The following is a 22,788-nucleotide window of genomic DNA, read 5'->3' on the forward strand; positions in this document are numbered from 1 at the left end:
ACTCCACATGGTGTCACTGTTCTTTCTGAATCATCCTTACCCAAGCCCAGGTGTGTGAGCTCCCTAGGATAAGGTGTGTGTGTGTGTGGCAGGTGCAGGGGCTGTTACCATTCATCTGTGTCCTACCTGCTGCCCAGGCTTGCACATCACTTCCCATACACTGATTCTCCGTTCCCCACTCTATCCCTCTGAAGTCACCTCTCATGTCCCTCTACAGAAGGGTGGCTGATGTGCTGGAGCTGACAGAAGCCAGGGCCCCAGCCTAGGCTATGTAACCTTGGGCCTATACTCCTTCCAGGAGATGAGTACCAGGGCAGGGTACCCTGGAACCAGAAGGAAGGTGAGACCCAGTAAACGTCTGGAGGAGGGAGAACTATACTTGCATACTTGCCGGTGTCCTGGGGCTGATGACACCAAGTGCAGAGTTTAGCCTGGCTTCTGGTCGCCACTCTAAATGGAGAATAGCTTAGCCTTTTATTTTGTAGATGCTTTAGTTGTAGTGTTATCAAAGGACAGGTAAGGCTACAGAAGGACAGACAAGACCCTTGCAGCCATTGCCCTTCTCCCGAGGAGCACAGCGGCAGTGAAGCTTAGCATCAAGCCCGGACTGCTCTTTCTTGGTCATATTCTTTGATTCTAAACTGGACTGAGTCCTGCCCTGGGTGAGGTGTGCATATCAGCTCTGAGTACCAATAGGAAGCTGAACCTGCAAAGTTCCCTGTCCTACCCCCTGCCCTCCCCCATATCCCCCCACACACACACCAGAAGCAGCTTCTCCCCTGCCTCCCTGGTAATACCCTGCCCTTCCTACCCAGCCTGCACTGCCCTTCCAGGAGCTTTCCAGTGTCTTACATTACATCAGAACAGAATCCTTCCAGGCTTCTTCGTCTTTGTCATCTAGCAAATCCTGAGTCGAGCCTGAAAAGATGGCCTACTCCTGAAAGGCATCTCAGGGCACCATTTGGGGCTAGAGAACCATTGCCTTCAGGGTAGACTCAGCAGAAACATTGGCTCCCTAGAGAACCAAGTGGGCGAGGGGTGGTGCAGGCAGACACTGAAGATATCAGTTATGCTCCATCCGTCAATGGAATAGGTTCTCTCCTGCAAATGGCCCGCGTTGAATGTCAAATCACAGTGGAGCATCAGTAGGTTCGGGGTTAACAAGGCCCAGTTGTAGCCCCTGCTTGTGCAAGTTGGTGAGAATGTCTGTTCACTTTTCTTGCGTGGTGACTGTCTCACAGGGTCAAAGGGCAGACAGGGTGAAATCCCACAGAGGGCTGAATTATGGTTTCTATGCATATTGATCAGATGGGGTCTGCAAAGCATTGGCTCCTTAACAGACCTGTACCAGGATTTGTACTAGATGGGTAGAACATAGCCCCTGCCCTCACTGAAGGACTTCCTAGTGAATCATTTTCATATGCTATGCAACTTATCATAATCCTGTATGCTCAACTCTCAAAAAAAAAATGGCTTCAGCGCTGGCCTTGTTAGCCAGTCTCTCTTGTTCATTATCTCATTTAATTCCTCGTGGTCAGTGACGTGAGCTAAGAAGTGACCTTGCCAGTTGACATGGAGGGAAATGGGTTGGTAGTGGGACTTGTCCACCAAGCCCTGTTCTACACTGGTGACAGGCCCAGACTGCCTGTCAGCCTCAGGTCTGTTGTCACGACGGTTGGCTCCTCAAAGGAAAGCACAGAACTGCCATCTTGAGTTCGGATTCCCTTTCTTTGTAAAGTGGGTCAGAGAATATCAAAGAGATGGCATAAAATCAAAGACAAGGTTGGACTTGTCCTAGAGGTTTACAATGTGGGATGCTGTGCAGCACTGCAGAGATCAAGGGGGAGGGGCACATGGGAGCCAGCCCTGAGAAAGGAAACAAGACTCCAAGGGTTCCTGTCCCCCGTCCTCTGCCAGGTAAGTGAGTGCAAGCCTGCAGGGGCCCTGTGGCCACATCAGCCCGTTGGGGCTGGATCCTAGAACCATTGTCTTCAGTGAGGAGCAGGCTGAAGTTAGATGGCACATGAAGAGAGATTGGCATTTGGTAAGCAATAAAAACACCAAGTTTGAAAGCAAAGGGATCAGGCTTCAGGCTCCTTGGGAGGATTCAGGGTACATTGGCCAGGATCAATCTGCCATGGGAAGCTGATTGAGAGAAGGTGGGCGTGGGATACAGAGGCCTGGGGAGCAGCTGCCCAGTAGGTGCACCAACCTGGACAGAGAGAGAGCAGATCTTGGCTCAGGGAGGCTTGGTGGAAAAACTGGCATAGTTGGGCCATATGGGACCCTTTTCAAAAATAAGCAACCAAGTATGCACGTGCACGCACACGCACGTGCGCGCGTGTGCACACACACACACACACACACACACACACGGTTCCTGAGTTTCAACGTGAGGCAATAATACACCCTAGTTGTAATGATGTTTCTTTCTATTGGCAAAATTCAGAAGCCTTTCCTTCTCCCACCCCTTCCTCCATCCTTTACCCATAGCCCAAATCTAGAAAAAGGTGGGGTTTTGTTGTTGTCAAGGTTGGAGTCACAGCTTTGGGGTTGAGGCTTTGGGATCTCGGCCGGGGAAGCACACAGCGAGCATTCCTGAGGAAGTTGCTGTTATGATTCTAATAAGCTTCAAGTGTGGCTACCTGAAGAGCAACTGCACTATGGAAAGGAGGAGGAGGGCTTCCCTGTTGAGCACGGTCTCTATGAGGAGTTGCATTGCTCAGTTTTCCTGTCGCTGTAAGAATATCTGAAAACAGCGAAGGTGGTCCTATCCTAAGGGCATGGCTGGGTTTCGGGCCCTTGCTGGCTCTATCTCTTTGGGCCCGAGGTGAGACAGAGTGTCATGGTGGTAGGAGTGTCTGGCAAAGAAGACTTCTTACCTTAAGGCAGCCAGGAAGGAGAATGACAGTAAAGAGTCAGGGAGAAGCTATAGCATTCATGGGAACCCCTCCCACCCAAAGGCTTACTTCCCCAACAAGGCCCTGCCTCCAACATTCCATCATATGAATCCACCAGTGTATTAATTCTTCAATGCCATGGAAGCAACAGTTCTCATCCTGTGGGTCGTTACCCCTTTGGGGCCACAGATCAGGTATCTTGCATATGGGGTATTTATGTTACGATTCACAACAATAGCAAAATTACAGTTATGACGACGTAGGATTTATTTACGCAACATGAACTGTATCAAAGGCCTTAGGACGGTTGAGAATCACTGCTGTACGGAGGGGCATCTTGTTTCTAAACGGTAGCTGGGATGAACCAATTCTCCATATTCAGTTCATCTGCCCTGCGTTTGAAAGTCTGGCTGAGTTGATGTGATAGGTCTTACTTGGACTTTCGTGGTGAAGAAAGAACTTTGGAACACCAGATGACATCTCACAAACAGAGCCTCACATCTATGCTCAGGTCCCCTCAGCCCCCAAAACACTCCTGTAAATTGTAGCTGGGTCTTCACTTCAGCTGGCAGCTCCTCATTTTCTTCTTCCCCCGATGGCTGCCCATGGAGAGATCAGGTGTTCATGTCAACATGTGCTAGTCACTGAAAAGACAGTGAAAAGGACTCATCACAACAGACTCTGGGGGTACAGGGATGCTTAAAACACAGTCCCTGCTCTTGGAAATTTACAACTTGGTGGGGATGGTGCCAGGCAATTTGGCGAGATGTAGTGGGGACCTGATATCTGGGGATAGGAAGACCTCTTGGAAAGAAGAGAAAGACAGAAGTCCTGGAGATGATTTATTCCTGTGCAGGCAGCACTCAAGGACGCCCAGCACAGTGATCTGCAGGAGCCTCAGGAATATTCTGGAGCCACCTGTTGGTCTGGTGGGCCTCAGGGTGAATGCAGCACAAGGCCTGACCAGGGTTTGCTGACAGCCACTGTCCTGCCTGGATAAGCAAGCATGGCTGTGTATGCAGAATGTCGTCACATTGTCATGTTGTTGTATGTGCCACAGCACATTAAGATGGGAATTGGGCTGGGGACAGGTGCTTGCATGTGGAATGGGAGGACAAAAGTGACTCAGCTGAAATTCAGCCTTCACCCCTGTTCTTCCCCTCAGAGACATAGGGTTTTAGATGGCATCCCCTGTCTCTCATCCCTGCCCACAGCTGTGTTTTCCTTTTCTATACTGGCATAGCTCGCCTAGAAAATGCTGTTGAGGGGATGGTCCTGTCCCTCCATAGATTACTCTCTTTGCTTTTGAAAACCTTGGTCTTCCTTAAGTGTCCCCATTTCTCCTGTGGCCTGCTTAAGAGATGAAACCCATTTTCCCTGACAGTTTGACTGCTCCTGCAGCAGGAGCTGAATGTGGAGGAAGTATGTCTGTCAGAGGTCAAGTTGTGTATGTCATAGGAACTCATAACCGGCCTTGGTATGGTTAAACATCCATCCCAGTAGATTTCTTATGTGACCTTTGCTACTTTTAATGTTGTGGGTGTTAGAGGAAGCCACTTTGGGTTTCGTTTTAAAAATCTTTTCTCATCTATAAAACGGGATCATAACAATGTTACGATCCCATTTTATAGATGCAAATGGTTAATTGGAAGTTCCCATGAGATCGTACATGGGAAGTGGTGGTGTAAAAAGTAAGGATATGGACAAGCAAGGGGTATTAAAGGACAGTGGGAACCCGGAATTTAGTGCTACCTCTCGCACCTACTGCTTCTGTGCATTCACTCGCTCACTTACTCACTCGCTCGCTCACTCATTATCCATTCATTTGAGACAGCCTCTCTGTAGCACTGACCTGCAAGGAAGTCAATATGTAGATAAAGTTTGCCTCAAACACCAGAGATCTGCCTCTGCCTTAAATGCTGGGATTAAATGCATACCACCATGCCTGACTTCTCCAGGGATTACAAACAGTTCATTTAGGGGACAGCTTTGGCTTGATCACAATAGTCCCCATAGTCATGGGGCTTTAACTCTGAGACTCTCCGTTACTGGGTCCCCTGCTTCTTTCCCTTCTTGCTCCTCCAGAAAAGCGCACTGGTCCCAGAGTCCCAGCCGGCTTCCAGGAGCTGGGGTAGGTCCAAAGCCTTAGCTAGCCTGGGATGAAGAAGATGAAGATCTTGCTCCTCCGTAAAGGATGGCCGGGGATGGGGTTGTTGGGGCACTGAGGTGACTCCTCCTGCAAGGCAACGTTGGCCCTAGAATCTGGACCCTTTTCTTTCCCAGGTAGGCGCAGCGCTCGCTGCCTCCCTTTTCCCCACCAGCCAGGTTGTTGGCGCGTTAGACCTCCCAGCCTCACGGGGCTGCTGTGCGGCTGCGACGAAGCTGGCGACTGCGGCGCTGCAGCAGAGGCAAGGGCTCCAGAGGCGGCGCCACGTGAGTCCCAGGCTAGAGCCCAAGATCAGGAGGGAGGTTACCGTATTTATCGAGGCCAGTGGGGGACCCTTGATGCCGGGTCACTGCGGGCGTGCTACCGTATTTGCCTGGAGCCGTGCAAGTCCTTTCTGGGAGTGGCAGTGCCGGGACTTAATTACTTGTTTACTTAGGATCCCGCGGTCTCCCGTGGGGCGCTACGGGCACCGGGTGGGTCGATTGCATGCGTTCCTCCAGGAGATGGGGTTGGCAGCTCAACAAGGTGGGCTGCGGAAGCTGGGTGGCGGCCTATTTATGTTCCTAGGGGTGGGGTTGCGATGCACAGCTTGTCACATTTCTCGGACCCCTGAATTAACAAGGCTGTGAGACTCTCGCTGGGTAGGGTGAGCTTTTGGAATTAAGGCAGGGGCTTGACCAGACCAGCGCGGCAGGAGGCTTTTCGGCTTTATGGGGGGCGGGGGGGGGGGGGGGGCGGGGAAGAAGGGCGCAGCGCTGCGGGAGACTTAACTGTTTTTTCCTTGGGCTGCTCAGACTCTTGAGGAAAAAGCTGCTGCAGGCTGCAGAAGGGGAGCAGGTTGGGCTGTGAGTGGGGCACCTGATGGAGGAACTTGGGGGAGGGACAGAAAACCAAGGCTTTAGACCCTCCAGGCCCTGGTCTGAGGTCTGTAGGGAAAGTGGGGAGGTTGCCCAACGACAGGACCAGTCTCAGATTGGACGAGGAGACTTTGATGGGTCTGTCTTTGCTAATGCCAGCACAGTTGTCTGGGGAGGGATTATGGGTGGAGCCACAGGGCAATGGGTTCTAATCCTTTTCTCTAGGGTTAAGTGCCAGTTCCACCTTGGCCTGAAGGTAGGGGAAGACAGAGGGTGTCTCTGAGACTCTGACCCTGCAGGTTGATTGAATGAGGCTGGAAGTATGGAGATGACCTGAAGGGAGGTTTTAAGGGAACCCTTAACAAGCTTTTCTGATGGAGGGAGTGAATGGAGTGGGTCCCAGTTGCTCCACAAGGCTTGGGAGTGATAGCAAGTCACCATGCCCTATAGGGGCTGTGACCCTTTAAGAATGAATGGGTTTGTGGTGACTGGGGTATTGGTAGGCGTGTGTGTGTCAAGGGATGTTTAGTTGCTGAGCCGCTAGTATACTGAAACATTTTCAATTTCAACAGTGAGTCAGGAGACTTAGGGCCTAGTCCTGGCTCACCTTGCTGTGTGACCTTGGACAAGTATGTTGGTTTTTCCCAGCTTCAGTTGTTCCATTTACAAACCTGGGCTCAGGGACGCTGTTCTCCCTGTTCAAGGATGTTGTGAGGGTAGTGGGGAACTATTTCAGAGAGGTCTAGTGGCCTGGGAAGACAATCTGTACACCAGGCATGCTGGGAGCCCAGTGCTGGGGTGATGAGTATGGTGGTCAGCCTTTGGACCAGGCTTGTCTCCTTGGGAGTTCTTGCTTTGGTTCAGTGATCTGCAGCTTTGCAAATGTATGATTCATTTTGTTAAACAGTGGGACTACTTTTAATGGTTAACCCAGGGAGGTCACTTTCAACTTTTCCGGGGTGGTGGTGTGTGGTGGTGGTGGTGGTGGTGGTGGTGGGGGGGTATTTTACTTCCTGCTTTAAGCCATTGGTGACCTTCCTTCCTGAAGGTTTTGGGTCACCGCCTATGCTTGGGCATCTGACTAGAGAATCTGCTCCTGAGAATTCCAGCAGTTTTTAGCCCATGTCTTTTATGTCAAAGGCACAGGGCTTGATGTGCCTTGTCACAGAAGGTAGCTCTCTGTTCTTGAGGTTATTCCAGGGTGACGATAAAGGTCACAGAGCTGGGCAGTGGACTGCAAGAGGATGCTGGAGAAGTCAGGAGAGACTTCTAGAAGGAGGTGGCTCTTGAGAGGAGCCGGGGATGACAGACTGTGATGAATCAAAACAAAGCAAAACTAGCTGGGCAAACAGTGGAGGTTGTAGGAAGTGAGTGTTTCCTCAGGCTGGAGAATGGCTGACCCTGGGGTCTTCCTTGATCCCTCTCTCCGCTTCTGCTTCTCCAGGGGCTGGTGATTGCAACTGGAAGTGCCCATGACAGAGCTGGTGTCCTCCAGGGGAGGGTCCCCTACAGGGGACGGGGAGGAGGGTCTGGGGGACGATCAAGGCCTGGTTATCCACCACCCGGCGGAGGAACAGTGCCACCGCTGCCCACTGTGCGGGCAGACCTTCTCCCAGCAGCCCAGCCTGGTGCGGCACCAGAAGGCGCACGTGGGGGCTGGCCGCGCAGCCGCCTTCGTGTGTCCCGAGTGCGGCAAGGCCTTCAGCGTCAAACACAACCTGGAGGTGCACCAGCGCACGCACACCGGCGAGCGGCCCTTCGCCTGCTCCGAGTGCGGCCGCTGCTTCAGCCTCAAGCAGAATCTGCTCACGCACCAGCGCATTCACAGCGGCGAGAAGCCACACCAGTGCGCGCAGTGCGGTCGCTGCTTCCGCGAGCCGCGCTTCCTGCTCAACCACCAGCGCACCCACGCGCGCATGCCCACGCCGCACCCGCGCCGTCCCGGTGTCTTCGGGGAGCGGCGACCCTACTTCTGCCCTCGCTGCGGCAAGAGCTTCGCACGTGAGGGCTCGCTCAAGACCCACCAGCGCAGCCATGGCCACGGGCCCGAGAGCCAAGCGGCCCATTTGAGCCGTGTGCTATGACCTGTGGGAGACCTGCTACCACCAGCTGTCTCCAATCCAGAAGTCACATCCAAGGGTGCTAAATTGCAGTGCCCTGTCTGGATGGGCTCCTGGGAGGGGACAGGGCCAGCTTAGGGTGTTGAAAGGCCTCTGGGCCACCCCTCCCCCTTGTCTTCCTGCCCTTGGACCCCTTGGCTGGCTGCATGTATCTGCTTTGGGCACCTGCATTAATTTGCCTCCTCCGGCTGCCTAGAGCAGGTGAGACTCACAGGGTTGGCCAGAGTCCCCTGAGGTGTGAGGGTGGTGGGAGTGGGGAGTGTGGAGTGGGCGTGTAGTGTTGGCTGTCTAGGTCAGGACTGGGGGTGGGTGGGTGGGGACTTGTGTTGGTCTCCGTGACTTACTGCATACCCGATCTTCATTCCCAGCATGTCAGACTTGAAAGCCACTTGGAGAGGGTCACTTGCCACGGTTCCCAGACCCAAGCTCGGTCCCCAAAGCCTCAGCCTCCTGCACCCACTGCCTGGTGGCCTTGAGAAGCCATTCCACTCCATGTCTCAGTTTGCTTATCTGTAAGTTGGAGATGAAGATGAAAAACCTTTACCTTTTCCCTGGGGTGCCATGAGGCTTCACTGTTATCAGAAGGTGAAGCCATTTGTCTGGAGTTACTTAAGAAGCCCACACTCATGCCTGGGACAGGGTGTCAGGGTATCTGCACAGAGAAGTGGGCTACTCTGGGACAGCCTGCTCTGGGTTGGGATGGTGACTGGCTTCACCTAAGGGGCTTTGATGGCTTTGTCCTTAGTTCTAGAGGGACAGGATTTCTGTAGGAAGAGTTGGGGTGCGGAAGGATGGCTTCAGGACAGCAAGGGCTAGGATTTGTTCAGAGGGAGGGTACACCAGACATTTGTCATGAGTGCGGGGAGCACTGACCTGTGTTTCAGAGAACAGAGGCCCTGGAAGGATAGATGGAAGCACAAAGCCTTGAGGTTCATTCAGGTAATGAGAAGGGAGGCCTCAGCCAAGATGGCCAAGGTCGTCTGGTAAGACAGCTAGCTAGGGCTTGCTTGAAGACCCATGTTTACAAGTTGTCACTCACGGGTACTGGCCTTTTCTGCCATTTGACAAACAAGGAAACCACGATTTGCCCAAACTTGTTCCAAATTACAGCAAATAATTAGCGTCACTATAGCAGGTCAAGTCTGGGCTTTGGTTTTCATTTTGGACCTGAAAACACGTCAGCTCTATTGTTGAATTATTGAAAATGCAGCTGGGCATGTGGTCAGGGGCCAGGTGATAGGCTCTCATGGGCAGGTTATCACTGGGTTTGACAGGTGCAGGGATTTGAAGTTAGGAAGCTGCGACCTCTGAGCCGGCCTCTGTTCCCTTGCTTCCAGCTAGGCCTGTGCTTCGTGCTGGAGACTGTTCATTGCTTTTGCTCTCTGTCCCACCTCAATGCCATGCGCCTCCTCTGGAATCACTGGCTTCTGCCTGAGATCCCTGGTTGTTATTGTATTTAGTGACAGAAAATATTTAACAAGGTCCTAGCTAGTCACTCAAGTACCCAGACCCAAGGCATGTCGGGTGTCAACAGGCTAAAACTTGGCGGTGTTTTGTTGGGGAGTGGTGGTAAGAGGGTTCTCTTAAGGTCCCAGATAGACAAAGAGTCAGTCAGGTGAATGTACCCATGTAGTCCAGATGGGCTGGTAGGCAAGGCCATGTTACTACAATGTGCTGACCATAGTCTCTGCTTCTGTGAACAGATACAAAGCCAAGAGGACCTCATGGCCCAGAACCTGCAGGGCGCATCTGGGCATGGAAACTAAAAATGGAGTCTCGTAGGTCCTGGGTTCCTGGCCTGAAGACATGTCTCCTCAGAAGACCCTACCTCTGGAGGTGCCCTGTGTTGGTAGAGCATGGGATTAGAGGCTGATTCCATGCCTTGGTGGGAAGACTCCCCAGATCTGACTTGAGTCACAGCTGGGCAAGCCTCATTTGGCTTCCTGATCTTAGACCTCAGCTCAGGTGTGGAGGCAGACATCACCTGTGTGAAGAGGTGGCTTCTCTCCTCCAGCCTGGCTCAGCCCTTGGTTGAAGGGCAAGGATAAGGCGTGACTGTTGTGTACCGTTGCAGCAAGTTGATGGCAGACTGGGCTCAAGAGGCAAAACTTCCCTGATGATGTGAAGAGCATGTGAAGGCTTCCATGCCCGTTCCCAGCTAGACAGGTGAATGCTTCAGGGGCTTGTGGCCCTTTAAGCCGAAGGAGGTTGTGGACCTTGTCCTAGAACTCACTTACTCATGGAACTCTCAGAGTGCCAAGCAGTTTCAGGAGCCTCTGGACTCCAGCCTAAAGACCTCAGCCCTGGGGAGTCCATCTTCCATCCTTTCCCTACTACACACAAGTGTGATGCTCTCCTGGTCTCCTCTTGTTTGGGAATAAAGAATTCTGAGGCTGAGCCCCTTTTAGTCCATCCAATCCCTTTCTCTGCAATCTGACAGTACCCCGAATTTCTGGAGCCAGGCTTCCCTCCCCAGACACTGCCCAAGACTGGCTCCTAGGCTTGGTTCCTTTTCCCTGTTTTGTGTCGGACAGGATGTAGGGTTTTACAGTGGAGCCCTCTGCTTGCCTTTGGCTCTAACTGCCCTGTGGAGTCTCAAGGGAAGGTTGGCCTGCTGAAGGGATGGTAAATAATTTTCTCTGTATCTGTTCTGTGGGAAAGGAATCGTACTTCCACTAGCCATATGCAAACAATTGGACCTCCTAGTTGGGCAGGCGTGCAGCTCCAGGCAGGTATCACCTGGGAAGGTGAGGGCTGTAGGGCACCAGAACCCTGCACATGGTGGGTCTAAGCAGTGGGAGAAGCCAGTGGAGGAGTTGCATGCGTCCCCTAAGTAAGCAGGGGTACAACTTGGAGGTGAGGGTCTTGGGCCACTGCTGGTCAAGGACTCATATCCTCACATATGAGCCCGTCAGTTGAGAGCCCACAACTGTCTCCCTCCCTTCCTAGAATGAGCCACTCATTAGGAAAGGGGGAGGGGCTTTCTTTTCTATCAGGACTTGGTAGAAACCTCTGGATTCCTGACTTGGGGTCTTACTGCCTGCATTCCCCATGCAGTTTGGGTTACAGGTTCCTACTGAACCCCTATGCCTTATTCTGGGGTCACTGAGTACTCAAAGAGATCAGAGAAAGGGAAAGCGTTACCCATACCATGGGAACTTCCATGCACCCTCTTTTCTAACTTAGGGGAACCTTCACCATGCCTCTCAGCTAACTGCCCAGCTTGTCTCATCCCCACTGTAACTGGGCCATGCCTTCCCTTGTCCTGCTCTGAAATGTTCTTCCCCTAGCCCCTAAACCCACTTATTCACCAGGGCCAAGCCTCTCAGCCTACCCAGCCCATGTTCCTTAACAATCCTTGTGTTAACACATGGTGTCTCCCTGAGTATTATGTGCTGTTTAGTCTTGTGCTTGTTTCTTCTGTGTTTGTGTATGTATATGTGCTGTGTGTGCCTGTGTGCACCTTGAGTCCCCAACTAGACTGTGAGCTCCCTGAGGACAAGGGGCTGTCATTTCTTCTTCAACTTCTAGTGGGTCTAGCCCAAGACCTCTCAGGAAGATGCCTGTCAACTGGATGATGAAACACATGCTGGAGGTCATCTGAGGTGGAGGGTTGTGTGCACAGGGAGAGTCCACATGGGTTAGCAAGAGGTGTATGCTGTTGGGCTGTGGCCTGACCCCTTGGATCAACAATGGATGCTGGAGGTCTCACATCCTTGCAAATTGGAGGTAGTAGAAACAGGAGGGACACCCTCCCCCCGCTCACCACAACACACATAGACCATGGCTACACCAGAGTGCACATGAATGGCTGGATATTCCCAAAGGTCCCTGATATCTGTTGGAGGAGGTGACTCAAATAAATGTTCTCTACAACAGCTTTTATGTGGAGCGGTCCTTGGGGGACATGGATGGGAAGAGGGTAGTGGCTTATATCTCTGCCTGTATTTTAGCCTCCATCACTTCTGGGGGAGTTTCATTCAAGGTCACATGTTCTGTGTTCAAGGTGGAATAGTAAGCAAGGACTACAGGTGACAGATCACACAGTCTAGCAGAGTAGTACAGACCGCCCTGTCCTGTTAGGGACTGCTATTTTGATCTGGCTAACATAGTCCAGTTTCTTCCAGTCATTCTCATCCCCATGGGCCAAACCATGGCGGAGGAGTACTGGAGATTCTGTCATTAGCTAAGGAGGGTCATGAGTGGGATGTGGCTCTGGGTCAATGCCTTTGAAGCTTGGCTCTAAGGTGAGGGATGGGGAGTGGAGTAGTCAGGGTTGATGTGATCCATTCACATTGCCTAAACTGAAGGCAGGGCCCAGCTCCTCTTACTCTGCCCCCACAGCTCCCATGGCAGAAGCAGCAGCCATGGCCCAGTCTCTGTGGATCTAGTTCAGTTCCTCTTTGTGAACTTCAGATATGGTCCTGGCTCAGCCTGAGCTGTGGCCTGGGGAAGACATGAATGGCTTTTGAATTACAACCCTTCACTGAGCCCTATCTGTCACCAATAGTGTGAGGATAGGGGGAAAACAAAGCTGTGTGGATGGTGGGTAAATCCCAGAGGATGAGCAGTGGTGGTGTGTGCATGTACATGTGTGCATACATATATGTGTTTGCACCCATAGGTGTGTGTGATCTGGGCAGAGCATCACTGTCTTGGGAGCTTGTATGTGAAGCCATGGGTCCAACCCCAGACTCCATTTGGAGGCTTCATTTTAAAAAGATGCCATCCACGTTGGGGACCTGTGCCCATCCATGCCTACCATCTGAGGAGGCTCAGGCACCTCTAGGTAGGGAAGAGGAGATGTAAATAAATGATTGTCTCCACTTGGGCAGGTTGTGGGGTAGAGAGGCAAGAGAGGAGTCAGTACCTTTATGAGGGTCCGTCCATCTGCCAGTACTGTTACCACTGTCATGGCCATGTCAGGAGGGTCTATCCTCACCTGGCTTGCACAGCCTGGCTTTATGGGAAATGGCCTGGGATACAAGACATAGCAGAGAATGAAAGCTAAGAAATGTTTGGTCCTGGCCCAAAACATAGGTGTTCTTCCTGGAATAGGCTCCTAGTCCTCGACTGTATGTCCTGCCTCAGTTGTGGTCTTCAGATACACCAAAGCCCTGTTGTCCTCACCCCAAGTGAGTGAATGTCTGTGTGTGCTCTTGGTGTCCCTTATCCCTTTACAGCTATGGTGTGTGTTGGCCACTGTGATAGTTAATATTGTCATTTTTATAAAAACCATATTTGAGGTAAGTTTTATTAAATACTGGACAGGACAATGGACAGCAATATTCACAGAGTATGGGACTAAATTACACTAGTCAGAGACTAAAAATGTCAAGAACCCATAAGGCTATGCACTTTCTGCTTTCATCCAATCAGGAGCAAGCATACTTCCTGACATAATTCTTGCCTACATACCACCCACCTAGCTCAGCCTATGTGTGATCAAGCATACCCTGTGCAGTTGGGGCAACCAAGCTTGTTTATAAGAGCAAAATCATGGCTTGTTATCTTACGTGAACAACAGCCCCCAGAACTCCAGGAAGTTATCTGTCCATGGGCGAGTGGGGCTTATATGTTAGAGGCATTTTGTTTTATAAATCTTAAACACACTAATTTAAACTTTAAATATAACTTTAGCCATTACATTCACCCATGAGTTGTAACCTGAGTCAAATCCTTGACTTTGTGGTGGGTACTTATTTCTATTGGGATCTAATAACCAGCAGCTTAATGGTACCCAGATGGAAATTTATGTATCTAGTTAAGGCATTAATGATACAAGGGCCAATAACAGTTGGCAAAAACAGAAGGGTCAAAGGCCCTGTGATAGCTGATTCCAGAGTACTATCCAGGAGGAACCCAAAAAGGAGAAATGGAACCAGTCAGTCACTTATTTCATCTCAGGTCCGTCCGTCCATGTGTGTGTGTGTGTGTGTGTGTGTGTGTGTGTGTGTGTGTGTGCGCGTGCACTCAAGCACATGTATTATGTGCATTTTATCTTTTTTAAGTATAGTGAAATTATGTCGAATGGTTTCTGAGTGGTTTGAATAGAAACAATAATTTTTCTCTCAAAGTCACACAATAGCCTCCTTGTTCCACATAGAGCAGGTCAAATGCCCAATTATATTGTAAAGCTGTTTCAGGTAATAAATCTACCTGATAGATGTCTTAGTTGATAGATATCTAAGTTAAGGTTTTATTGCTATGAAGAGACCCCAATGACCAAGGCAAATCCTGTAAAGGCTCACATTTAATTGGGACTGGCTTACAGTGTCAGAGGTTTAGTCCATTATCTAACGAGCTAACGATGGCAGGAAATATGGCAGCGTGCAGGCAGACATGGAGCTGGAGTTGCTGAGAGTCCTACATCTTGATCTGAAGGCAGCTAGGAAGAGACTGTCACACTGGGCATAGCTTGAGACCTCAAATCCCACCCCACAGTGACAAACTACCTCCAAGAAGGCTACAGCTACTCCAACAAGGCCACACCTCCTAATAGTGCCACTATGGGCCAAGTGTTCAAACACATAAGTCTATGGGGATGAAACTGATTTAAACCACTACAATGCACCTGAGTCTATTTGGTTTTGACAGGTACCTTTTCTGCTATGCCAATAGACATTCTGGGTAGCCATTTTGTCCCCTATGCCAAGGAGTTTTCTTTTGACCTAACATTCCAGCCTGTTGAGAATAAAGGGTGATGTGCCCTCTTCTGTAACTTCTTGCTGAAATTAGACATCATTGTCAGGGCCCTGGAAGGCTGCAGTGCTAGTCAAAGGTCAGGAGGGGAATCAGACAATGGGGCATTCACCAGAAACATGTGGTTAGCTGACCCAGCTGGAGAGACAGAGCAATTCTATCAGCTGGATTGGTTCCCGTCAGCTTTCATCAAGTCTAGGGCTTGACGCTGTTTGGAGCAATCTGTTGTCTGCAGCGATTTCTGCATGGGGTCTGTCAGCCTAGTGGAAATCAGGGGGTGTCTCCATAGGCTGGCTTTTCTCAGCACGGCAGTTCACTCTAATAGCGAGTAAAACTGAAAGCATGCCTCAAGCCTTTGACTGTCTCAAGGCGTGCACCCCCTGAGGCAGCTCTTCAGCATCTAGAGTAGAGTGGAGAGGCTCAGCATTAGATTTGGGTGAGTGGACTGATCTCACTAGTGTGACCATGGGCTTTTTTACTTGGACCCAAGTTCTCAAAATAACAACTCTTGAGAGTTACTATTTATGAATAATTGCCTAGGCCACAAGCTTAGCCTCCATATTCCCAGCTTCCTTCTGTTCCTGCCAGCAAGCCTTCCTGAAGCACCTCCCCACTGCTGCCATATCTTCCCTTCATGATGAGATGGCCCCTTTGAACTATAAGCAGATTAACCCTACCTCCCTCAAATTGCTTCTTGGCAGGAATTTGGTCATAGCAATGCGAATTAATGGAGACAGGGCTTACAGCTGCCCAGCCTGGGGTGGGGTGGTGGTGGTAACTGGAAGCTGACCAGGAGAGGCAAGGAGTTCTGTGTTGCAGCTTGTGCTCAGTTTCCAGGGGGGCTGAACGGAAGAGGGTTTCCTGCTGAGATGTACTGTGGCATCCTTACTGTCCTGTGCTGTTTGCAGCTGCTCCTTTTCTCTGGAACCTTCCTAATAATTCTCAGACTGCCAATTGAGGGTCACCATTTCAGGCTCTGCTTCCTGGATGCCTCCTTGTGTGGGACAAGGTCTTTGAAGACCCAAGGTTTTTTGTTGTTGTTTTTTTTCCACAGAAGATGGCTTAGATCTGTGTGATACTGGTCAGCTGTGGGTCGTCAGTGAAGAATTGTCACTGGGTTCATGGTTGGACCCCCAGTGAAGGCACAGAAGTTCTTTCCAACTGGAAACAAGGGTTGAGAGTTGAGTTTAGAGGTAAGGGCCAGGGTCTGTATGACTTTGATGAAGGTTTTTGTTTTTTGTTTTTTTTTTTTTTTTCTTACCATTTGAACTTCTGCTTCTGATCTTTGACCAGAGTTGGGCAGAGGAGCTGACCGTGGGCTCCCCCCGACCCCCGCCACCTGCCCTGCATGTGGGCCTTCCCCTGGACTGCTGGCCTGAGGATGCTTTGAGTGTGAAGGGCAGAGGCCCACAGGGCTGGTGATAGGCTCCAAGGCCCTTGGGAATGTGAAGATTCCCTCCTATCCAACTGTGCAGCTGTGTCTTTGGGAGGAGGCAGCAGGGATCTCAAGATGGTGTTCCTCTCTGCTCCAAAGGCTCAGCTGCATCTCCCACTAGAACAGCCATTACCTCTGCCCTGGGGCAGATGCTTGGTGAACTGCAGCACACTGTCTTTTTTTCCTTTAGGCATGAAATCTACAGTCATTAGCAGTTTCTAGCAGCATTCAAGGAGGGCCACCTTGGAGCAGACTCTGCTTCTGGAAAATCATAAGAGAATACCCACGGCTGCTCTTGGACTCTGCAGCATTTCACAGCTGCTTCTGACCACGTGGTCACTACTCCCTTTATAACCACAGTGAACTGAATACATCCTGGAAGGGGGCCTTGGGTGTAGGAAGAAGCTGGAATTTTCCTGGTGAGGGATTGACTTGGTCCTCTCTGGCACCTGGAGAAATGCTAGTGGAGTGGTGGGGTGCTCCAAGATTAGCATGTGGATTCAAGAGAGCCTTTGCAGAAGCTTTGGCAAGGAGGGCTCCTGGGGAGGGTGGCATGGAGATGCACAGGGTGTCCTGAGAGTTGAGAGGGGAATTCTCTGATGGGCAGAGTGTATCAGCATACCATTCATTTTCTACAAGGGTAATGTGAGAGAGAAGGCTATATGATTCCCAGGACTGGGAGAGGCAACACTGAAGTGGAAATTTCTGGTTTCTTTGTAAACTCAGTTGTGTCATGTGATGTTTTCCTGGAAGCTGTCTTATGCGAGGATGAAGCAGACATGTGAGAGAATGTTTTACTGGAATAGATACATGTTGTTTTTCTGAAGAGCATGTGATATTTTGCTGGAGCAAACACTTGAGAGAACGTGTGATGTTTATAAAGAATATAAAGATAACCCCACAGACAGTGCACAGACAAGTGAAGTGTTGGTCTTCATTGATTTTCATTTGTCCTGACTTTATAAAGAAACATGCACCGTGTGATATTCTGGCTGCTTCTCGTGGCTTCCATTGACTGGTGCTAATTCGGCAGAGCCTCATGGCTTCTTCTGGATGGAACTGCTGCTACTGATTCATATTTGGTGTTTGCCAATTGAACTGGACTGGCACTACTGATTCATGTTTAAAGTTTTGGACTAGACTGCTGATATACTGACAACAAAGGTTGGAATCACCCCCAAGAACTACTTCTAAAGAGCTCAACAAACCCTGTTTCCTATTACTCTTTCCTTTCCCTACCTCTGGTAGGTGGGCTAGAAGGGAGGTTGAAGTGTTAAAGAACCCTAGTTGTTCTCCAGTCACTTTCTCGGAGAACTGACTGAATGGACAGTCAATAGGCCTCCCTGCTTCTGTGAGTCTCTTATTTCTGAAGGCTTCCGTGGCACATAAAGCTTATATGAAATAGGCCTGTGTGCTTTTAGTTCCTTAGCTTGCCCTTCGTTGTAGGGTTTCCACCATGGGCCTGTGGTGGGTGAGGAGAAGAGCTTGCTGCCCTCACTCTGCTCCCCTGTTCCCTGTTGTCTCGCTTGTGGATGTCCCAGGCAGATGCTGATGTGACTGGTCACTGTCCTCATCAGGAGGTCTCTTGAGGAGACTTCATTTTTCCCACACCACCTGCATAGCTTCCTTGGGCTCAGAAGACCAGATCCTTAGGCTCTGTTAGGTGACAGAGTCCCAAAGTGTCAATCCTGGGTAGTTTCAAATTGTCATCGTCTCTCATGTATTACAAATAAAAGCTTCTATATAGTAGATGATTTTAAAAATAATTCAGGTCAAAGAAAAGAATTGCAATGGAGATTATAAGTATTTACGAACATGAAACTCCGAGAGCATTACATTCAAAAACATGTGAGGCGTAACTAAAATAGTAATTAGAGGAAAATGCTAGCTGTAAACACATTCATTAGAAAAGAAGAAACATCGGGAATCTAAAAGTGAAAGGGCAGGCTGTGGTGCGCATCTGTATTGCAGATCTCCAGAGACTGAGGGTGACATCAGGGGCAAGTTCCTGGCTAGCCTGGGTGAGCAGCTAGAACTTCCATCAACACAACAATAACAACAAACAAACAGACAAAAGTCCAATTTAAATTAGCAAAAGCAGGCAGAGGGTATAGCTCTGAGGCAGATCACCAACATTTGCCCTGGGCTTGATCTCCAGCATTAAAAAAAAAAAATTAAGATGTTAAAATAGAAACAGAAAAGTTGCAATAAAAATAACGGGTTACAGAATAGAATACTATCAAATAGAATACATCAAAACTACTTCTTTGAAAAGACAAAACAGACAACAATGCTCTCATGGGGATGGAGAGGGAGGAGAGGAACACAGCACCCACACAGTGTTAGGAAGCAGAGTGGAGCATGACCGTGCATACAATGCTTTTATAAACACCACAGAATTCTATGGACAAATAATCAATTTTACATTTATAAGAAACAGACAACTTTCTAGAATATATGCTGGGTCACAATTACTCACAATAGTTGAATGTTCAGTAGAAAAATAAGATCTTTATCCCCATAACCCCATTAAATGGCTTTCCCGTCATAGAGAATGTGGGAAACGCTTTCAAAGTCAGGCAAGGAGACTCCCATAACAAGATAGTACCACGGAGGAAAACTAGGCCAGTCTCACTCAGGACTGTAATTACAAACTCTCCAGCAGAACATTACCAAATTACAGCCAGAAATATATTTACAGGTGAGCCCTAACTGTGTGTCCTTTCAGTCGCACAATGATGATTCAATCTCAGAACGCAGCTTAAAGCAGGCTGGCGAGATGCTTCAGTCACACGAGGAATTTAGTTTGATCCCTGGAGACCGTATAAAAATACCAGGAGTGACACAGGTAGGCCCCCAGGGCTTGCTGCTCAGCCAGCCTAGCCTAGTAGGTGAGCTTTGGGCCAACGAGAGCTTGTCTCAAAATACATAAATACATACATGCATGCATACATACATGTACGTACATACATACATACATACATACATACATTGATACATTCATACAGTCATACAAAACAAAAAAACCTAAAAACTGGTAGTTACTGCTTTTGAGGAACAACACCTGAGGTTGTCCTCTGGCTTCCTTAAGAGAATGACAAATAAACCAAGCAGAACTGGAACGGGTGCTTCCAGGTCAGTTCTGCTGCCCTCCCATAGTCCCCAGTTCTTCAGTACACAAATGTCCCTTCACTCATGATGTGGCTCTCTCCTGATAAGCCCATCATCGTCCGATGAAGTCTGCAGGTCCAGCATGTTGAACACCTACACTATGGTCCCCTGCGGAGCAGCAGGGCTGGCTGTGGCTGTGGCTTGATGCTGCTGCCCAGTATGAGAGAGAATTTGTCATGGGTACCTTACTCCAGAAAAGTTCAAAACTCGGACTTCGAAGTTGCTACTGGATTCATATTAACCACTGCACCACAGTGACATTGAAAACTTAAACCTAGAGCCACCAATGTCAAGGCTATTTGCATATTTCCTCTGTCATTCGTTATGATTTAAAACTCATACTGCATCACAGAAAGCTCCTATTCTCTGTTTTCCCTCTGTGAGGTTTTTCTGAAATATGCTCCCTCATCCCAGAGTTCTTTCTTGTCACTCATGGTTCCGGTACAGCTGTCAACATCTCAGAAGGCTTTGACTCAAGACACTATCAAAATCACTACACTTCTATTCTCTTTGTGCTGCCTGCTTTTATTTCCCTGTTAGCATTCTCCACTAGTGTCCTTCATGTTGGGTAGCTTCCTGTTATTGCAACAAAATACTGAAAAAAATTAACTTTTGATGAAAAGAAGGTATTTTGGTCACAGTTTTGGAGAGAGGTCTGGTTCATAGTCCTTTGGCTGTTTTGCTTTGGGCCTATGATAAAGAGAATCCTTGATGGGAGAAAACAAATGCGACAAAAGACAAAACAAAACGACAGAAGACAAAACAAACCAAAACCAAACCTCAACTGCTCAGCTCATGGACTGTTGTAGCGCTTGCCCTTGTCGGTTTGTTTGCTGTGCCCACTCCCCCACCTCCCCATCGTCTCCCCTTCAACTCTGAGCTTCCAAAGTGTGGAGCCAGACTTACACTGCCCATCTCAAGGTCCAGCTCTCTTTAGTCTGCTATCTGACTCTGCTTTTTTGGCCATCATTCAGCTGACTGAAGAGTTTGATAATATGAGAAAAACATATTAACAATTGATTAAATTAATCATACTGTAAACATTTAATTAATGTTATTATTGCTGGCCTCCTTTTTTGAAAAATTGGAGTGAGAACAGTCTTTAGCTTTCATAATTTTATAGGACCCCCCCAAATCCGTAGACTCTCAATATTGAGTTTTTTGGAAATAGACCTGTTTGGGAGCGATGCTGTTTCTGTCCTTGCATCCCCATGATGGAACTGATTTAACTCCTTTTTTTCTCTCTCTCCAGTCTGTGAATTGACCCATTGCCTCACATGCTAAGCAAGTGCTCTACCACTGGGCTACATCCCCAGCCCCTTGTTTCCCATTTAAAGTGCAACTTGTCTGGGATTCTTCAATGAATGGGCTATGAAGGATGCAGAAATCTCACAGGCATGGACGCTGGTATTTGAAGAACATAGCGCCCTCTAGTGCACATTTTGATGGTTCTTGGAGAAAAAAAGGGCTGCCTTCTCTAACAAGGCCATGCCTCCTCTCTCTCATCCCAAACTGATTCAGGAACTCAAGTATTCAAACAGGAGCCTGTGGTAGCCATTCTTATTCAAGCCTCCATACATCCTCTCTGCAATTGTAAGCCAAATAAACTCTTCCGTTCTGAGTTGCTTTGGTATGGAATTTTTTTATCACACCAACAGAAAATTAAATAATACAGTCTTTAAATCTAGTTTTCTTCTGGCCAGTTTGACTACGTAGCTATGATCTCATACAGAGTAGTTAGCTATAATTCTAGAAGAGTTTAGTTCTCTGTATCTAATTCTTATTTTATTTTGTTTTAAATTTCTATTTATTTTTTAATAAAATTTTTATTTTGTGTTAAATTTTATTTAAGGATAATGGTTTGATCTGCCATTTTATTTTGGTATTTCACCAGATTCCAGTTTGGGGATATAAATGGACAAGCACGTTATAGAAGAAACTGGAAAACAAAACAGCATCTCTATGAATTCTCTTCCAACAGAATGCATCGTTCCCCCATGTACCAGTTATTACTTATGACAGGGGTAGAAAAAAAGAGAGCAGTTCTGTGAGAAGTCAGGGTTCCACTGATTAAAATGTTAGGTGTCATTTTTTTAGAGAGTGAAATGGGATTCCGGTAGGAGTCATTTTCTATTACTGTCTGCCATGTGACACTTCTGGGGAGACAAATATCTACTTTCACATGACTAACTGACCACAGCAAGGATGCCACCAGAGTCCAGTTGGGTGAACCAGTGAGTTTTATTGGGATTGCTTATAGGCATATGGATGAGGGGTCAAAAGTGACTCAAAGACAACTGCATCCCCAAAGCCCACCCTCTGGAGAAAACTAGAACCCGGAGCTCACTGCCCATCCTGCAGCCTCTTCCAGGTGGCTTGGTTAATCTGAACCTCTGCTAGGCATCCCAGCTTGTCTGAAAATTGTCAGGTAGTCTTGCATATTTATAGACCATTAGCATCAAATTCTTTTTGAGAGTGGAGAAACTTTATCATGAAATCATACCACTTAACATATATTTTACTATGGCATACAGAACATACATATTGATAACAAGCACATAAAATTAGGGCTGATAGGATGGCTCAGTGGGTTAAGGCATTTTTGTTGTCAACCTGAGTTCAATTCCCAGAACCCATGTGGTAAGAGAGAACCAAATCCTTCAGGTTGTCTTCTGAACTCAGTATTCATGTGTGCTTCCCACACGCTAAGTAAAATAGACACTTAAAACCCAAGTCAGTCATGGATACAGGCTAACCCCTGCACACCCCCACACAAATGACATATAAGCAATTACATGGGGGCGAACACTAGTGAACAATGTAAGAAGAAACCCAAGGAACATCCAGGTTGACTACATTTAATAAGCATATATGCTTAGCAGAATCAAGATAGAAAATCTGTACCTCGACGACACAGAGCTTAACCTAGGTATTCAGAACAGCTGGGCTAAGGCAAAGGGTTGGTTGTTGACAGGTTAATGAAGTGACCTGGTTAGTGTTAGCTAGAGGTGGGGCTCACATGCTGGAGGAGAGGCTTGACAGTTTTTTAAGATCAGTGTCTGGAGACTAAACATAGGCCAATTCTAGAGATCAGTTATAGGGATTAAAAGGACACACATTGCATTATGGGTTCAACCAGAGGCCAACATTTACCCTGAATGCTGGCTCTTGGAGGGAAAGAAGAACCAACTGTACCCCATTAACTCAAGTTGCACCTTTTTTTCTGAGTTCCCCCAAGGAAAGGAAGCGTCCCTGACTGTGGGGATGCAATGGTCCCAGTCTTCACTTAAAGCTATCTAGTTGGTTATACTGAACTGACCCAGAAAAGATGCTAACAAACCAAAACTCGCCATAAATCAGGAGAGAGAGAGAGAGAGAGAGAGAGAGAGAGAGAGAGAGAGAGAGAGAGAGAAGAAGAAGAAGAAGAAGAAGAAGA

General features: G+C 48.5%; 1 protein-coding gene across 2 annotated transcripts; it reads left to right on the plus strand.

Annotated features, from left to right (window-relative positions):
- Positions 1-5,232: 5,232 nt before the first annotated feature.
- Positions 5,233-11,923, plus strand: LOC110296098 (zinc finger and SCAN domain-containing protein 2-like). Of its 2 annotated transcripts, none has more exons than XM_029478291.1 (4): positions 5,233-5,592; positions 7,369-8,245; positions 8,413-8,556; positions 9,748-11,923. In XM_029478291.1, the coding sequence occupies exon 2, from the start codon at positions 7,397-7,399 to the stop codon at positions 8,006-8,008; it is 612 nt and encodes a 203-aa protein (XP_029334151.1). In that variant the 5' UTR covers positions 5,233-5,592; positions 7,369-7,396; the 3' UTR covers positions 8,009-8,245; positions 8,413-8,556; positions 9,748-11,923. The 2 variants fall into 2 exon arrangements, with proteins under 2 accessions (XP_029334151.1, XP_029334152.1); XM_029478292.1 differs by lacking the exon at positions 5,233-5,592 and adding an exon at positions 6,035-6,062.
- Positions 11,924-22,788: the final 10,865 nt, after the last annotated feature.

This window comes from Mus caroli, chromosome 6 (assembly GCF_900094665.2).
Source record: "Mus caroli chromosome 6, CAROLI_EIJ_v1.1, whole genome shotgun sequence".
Taxonomy (NCBI): Eukaryota; Metazoa; Chordata; class Mammalia; order Rodentia; family Muridae; genus Mus; species Mus caroli.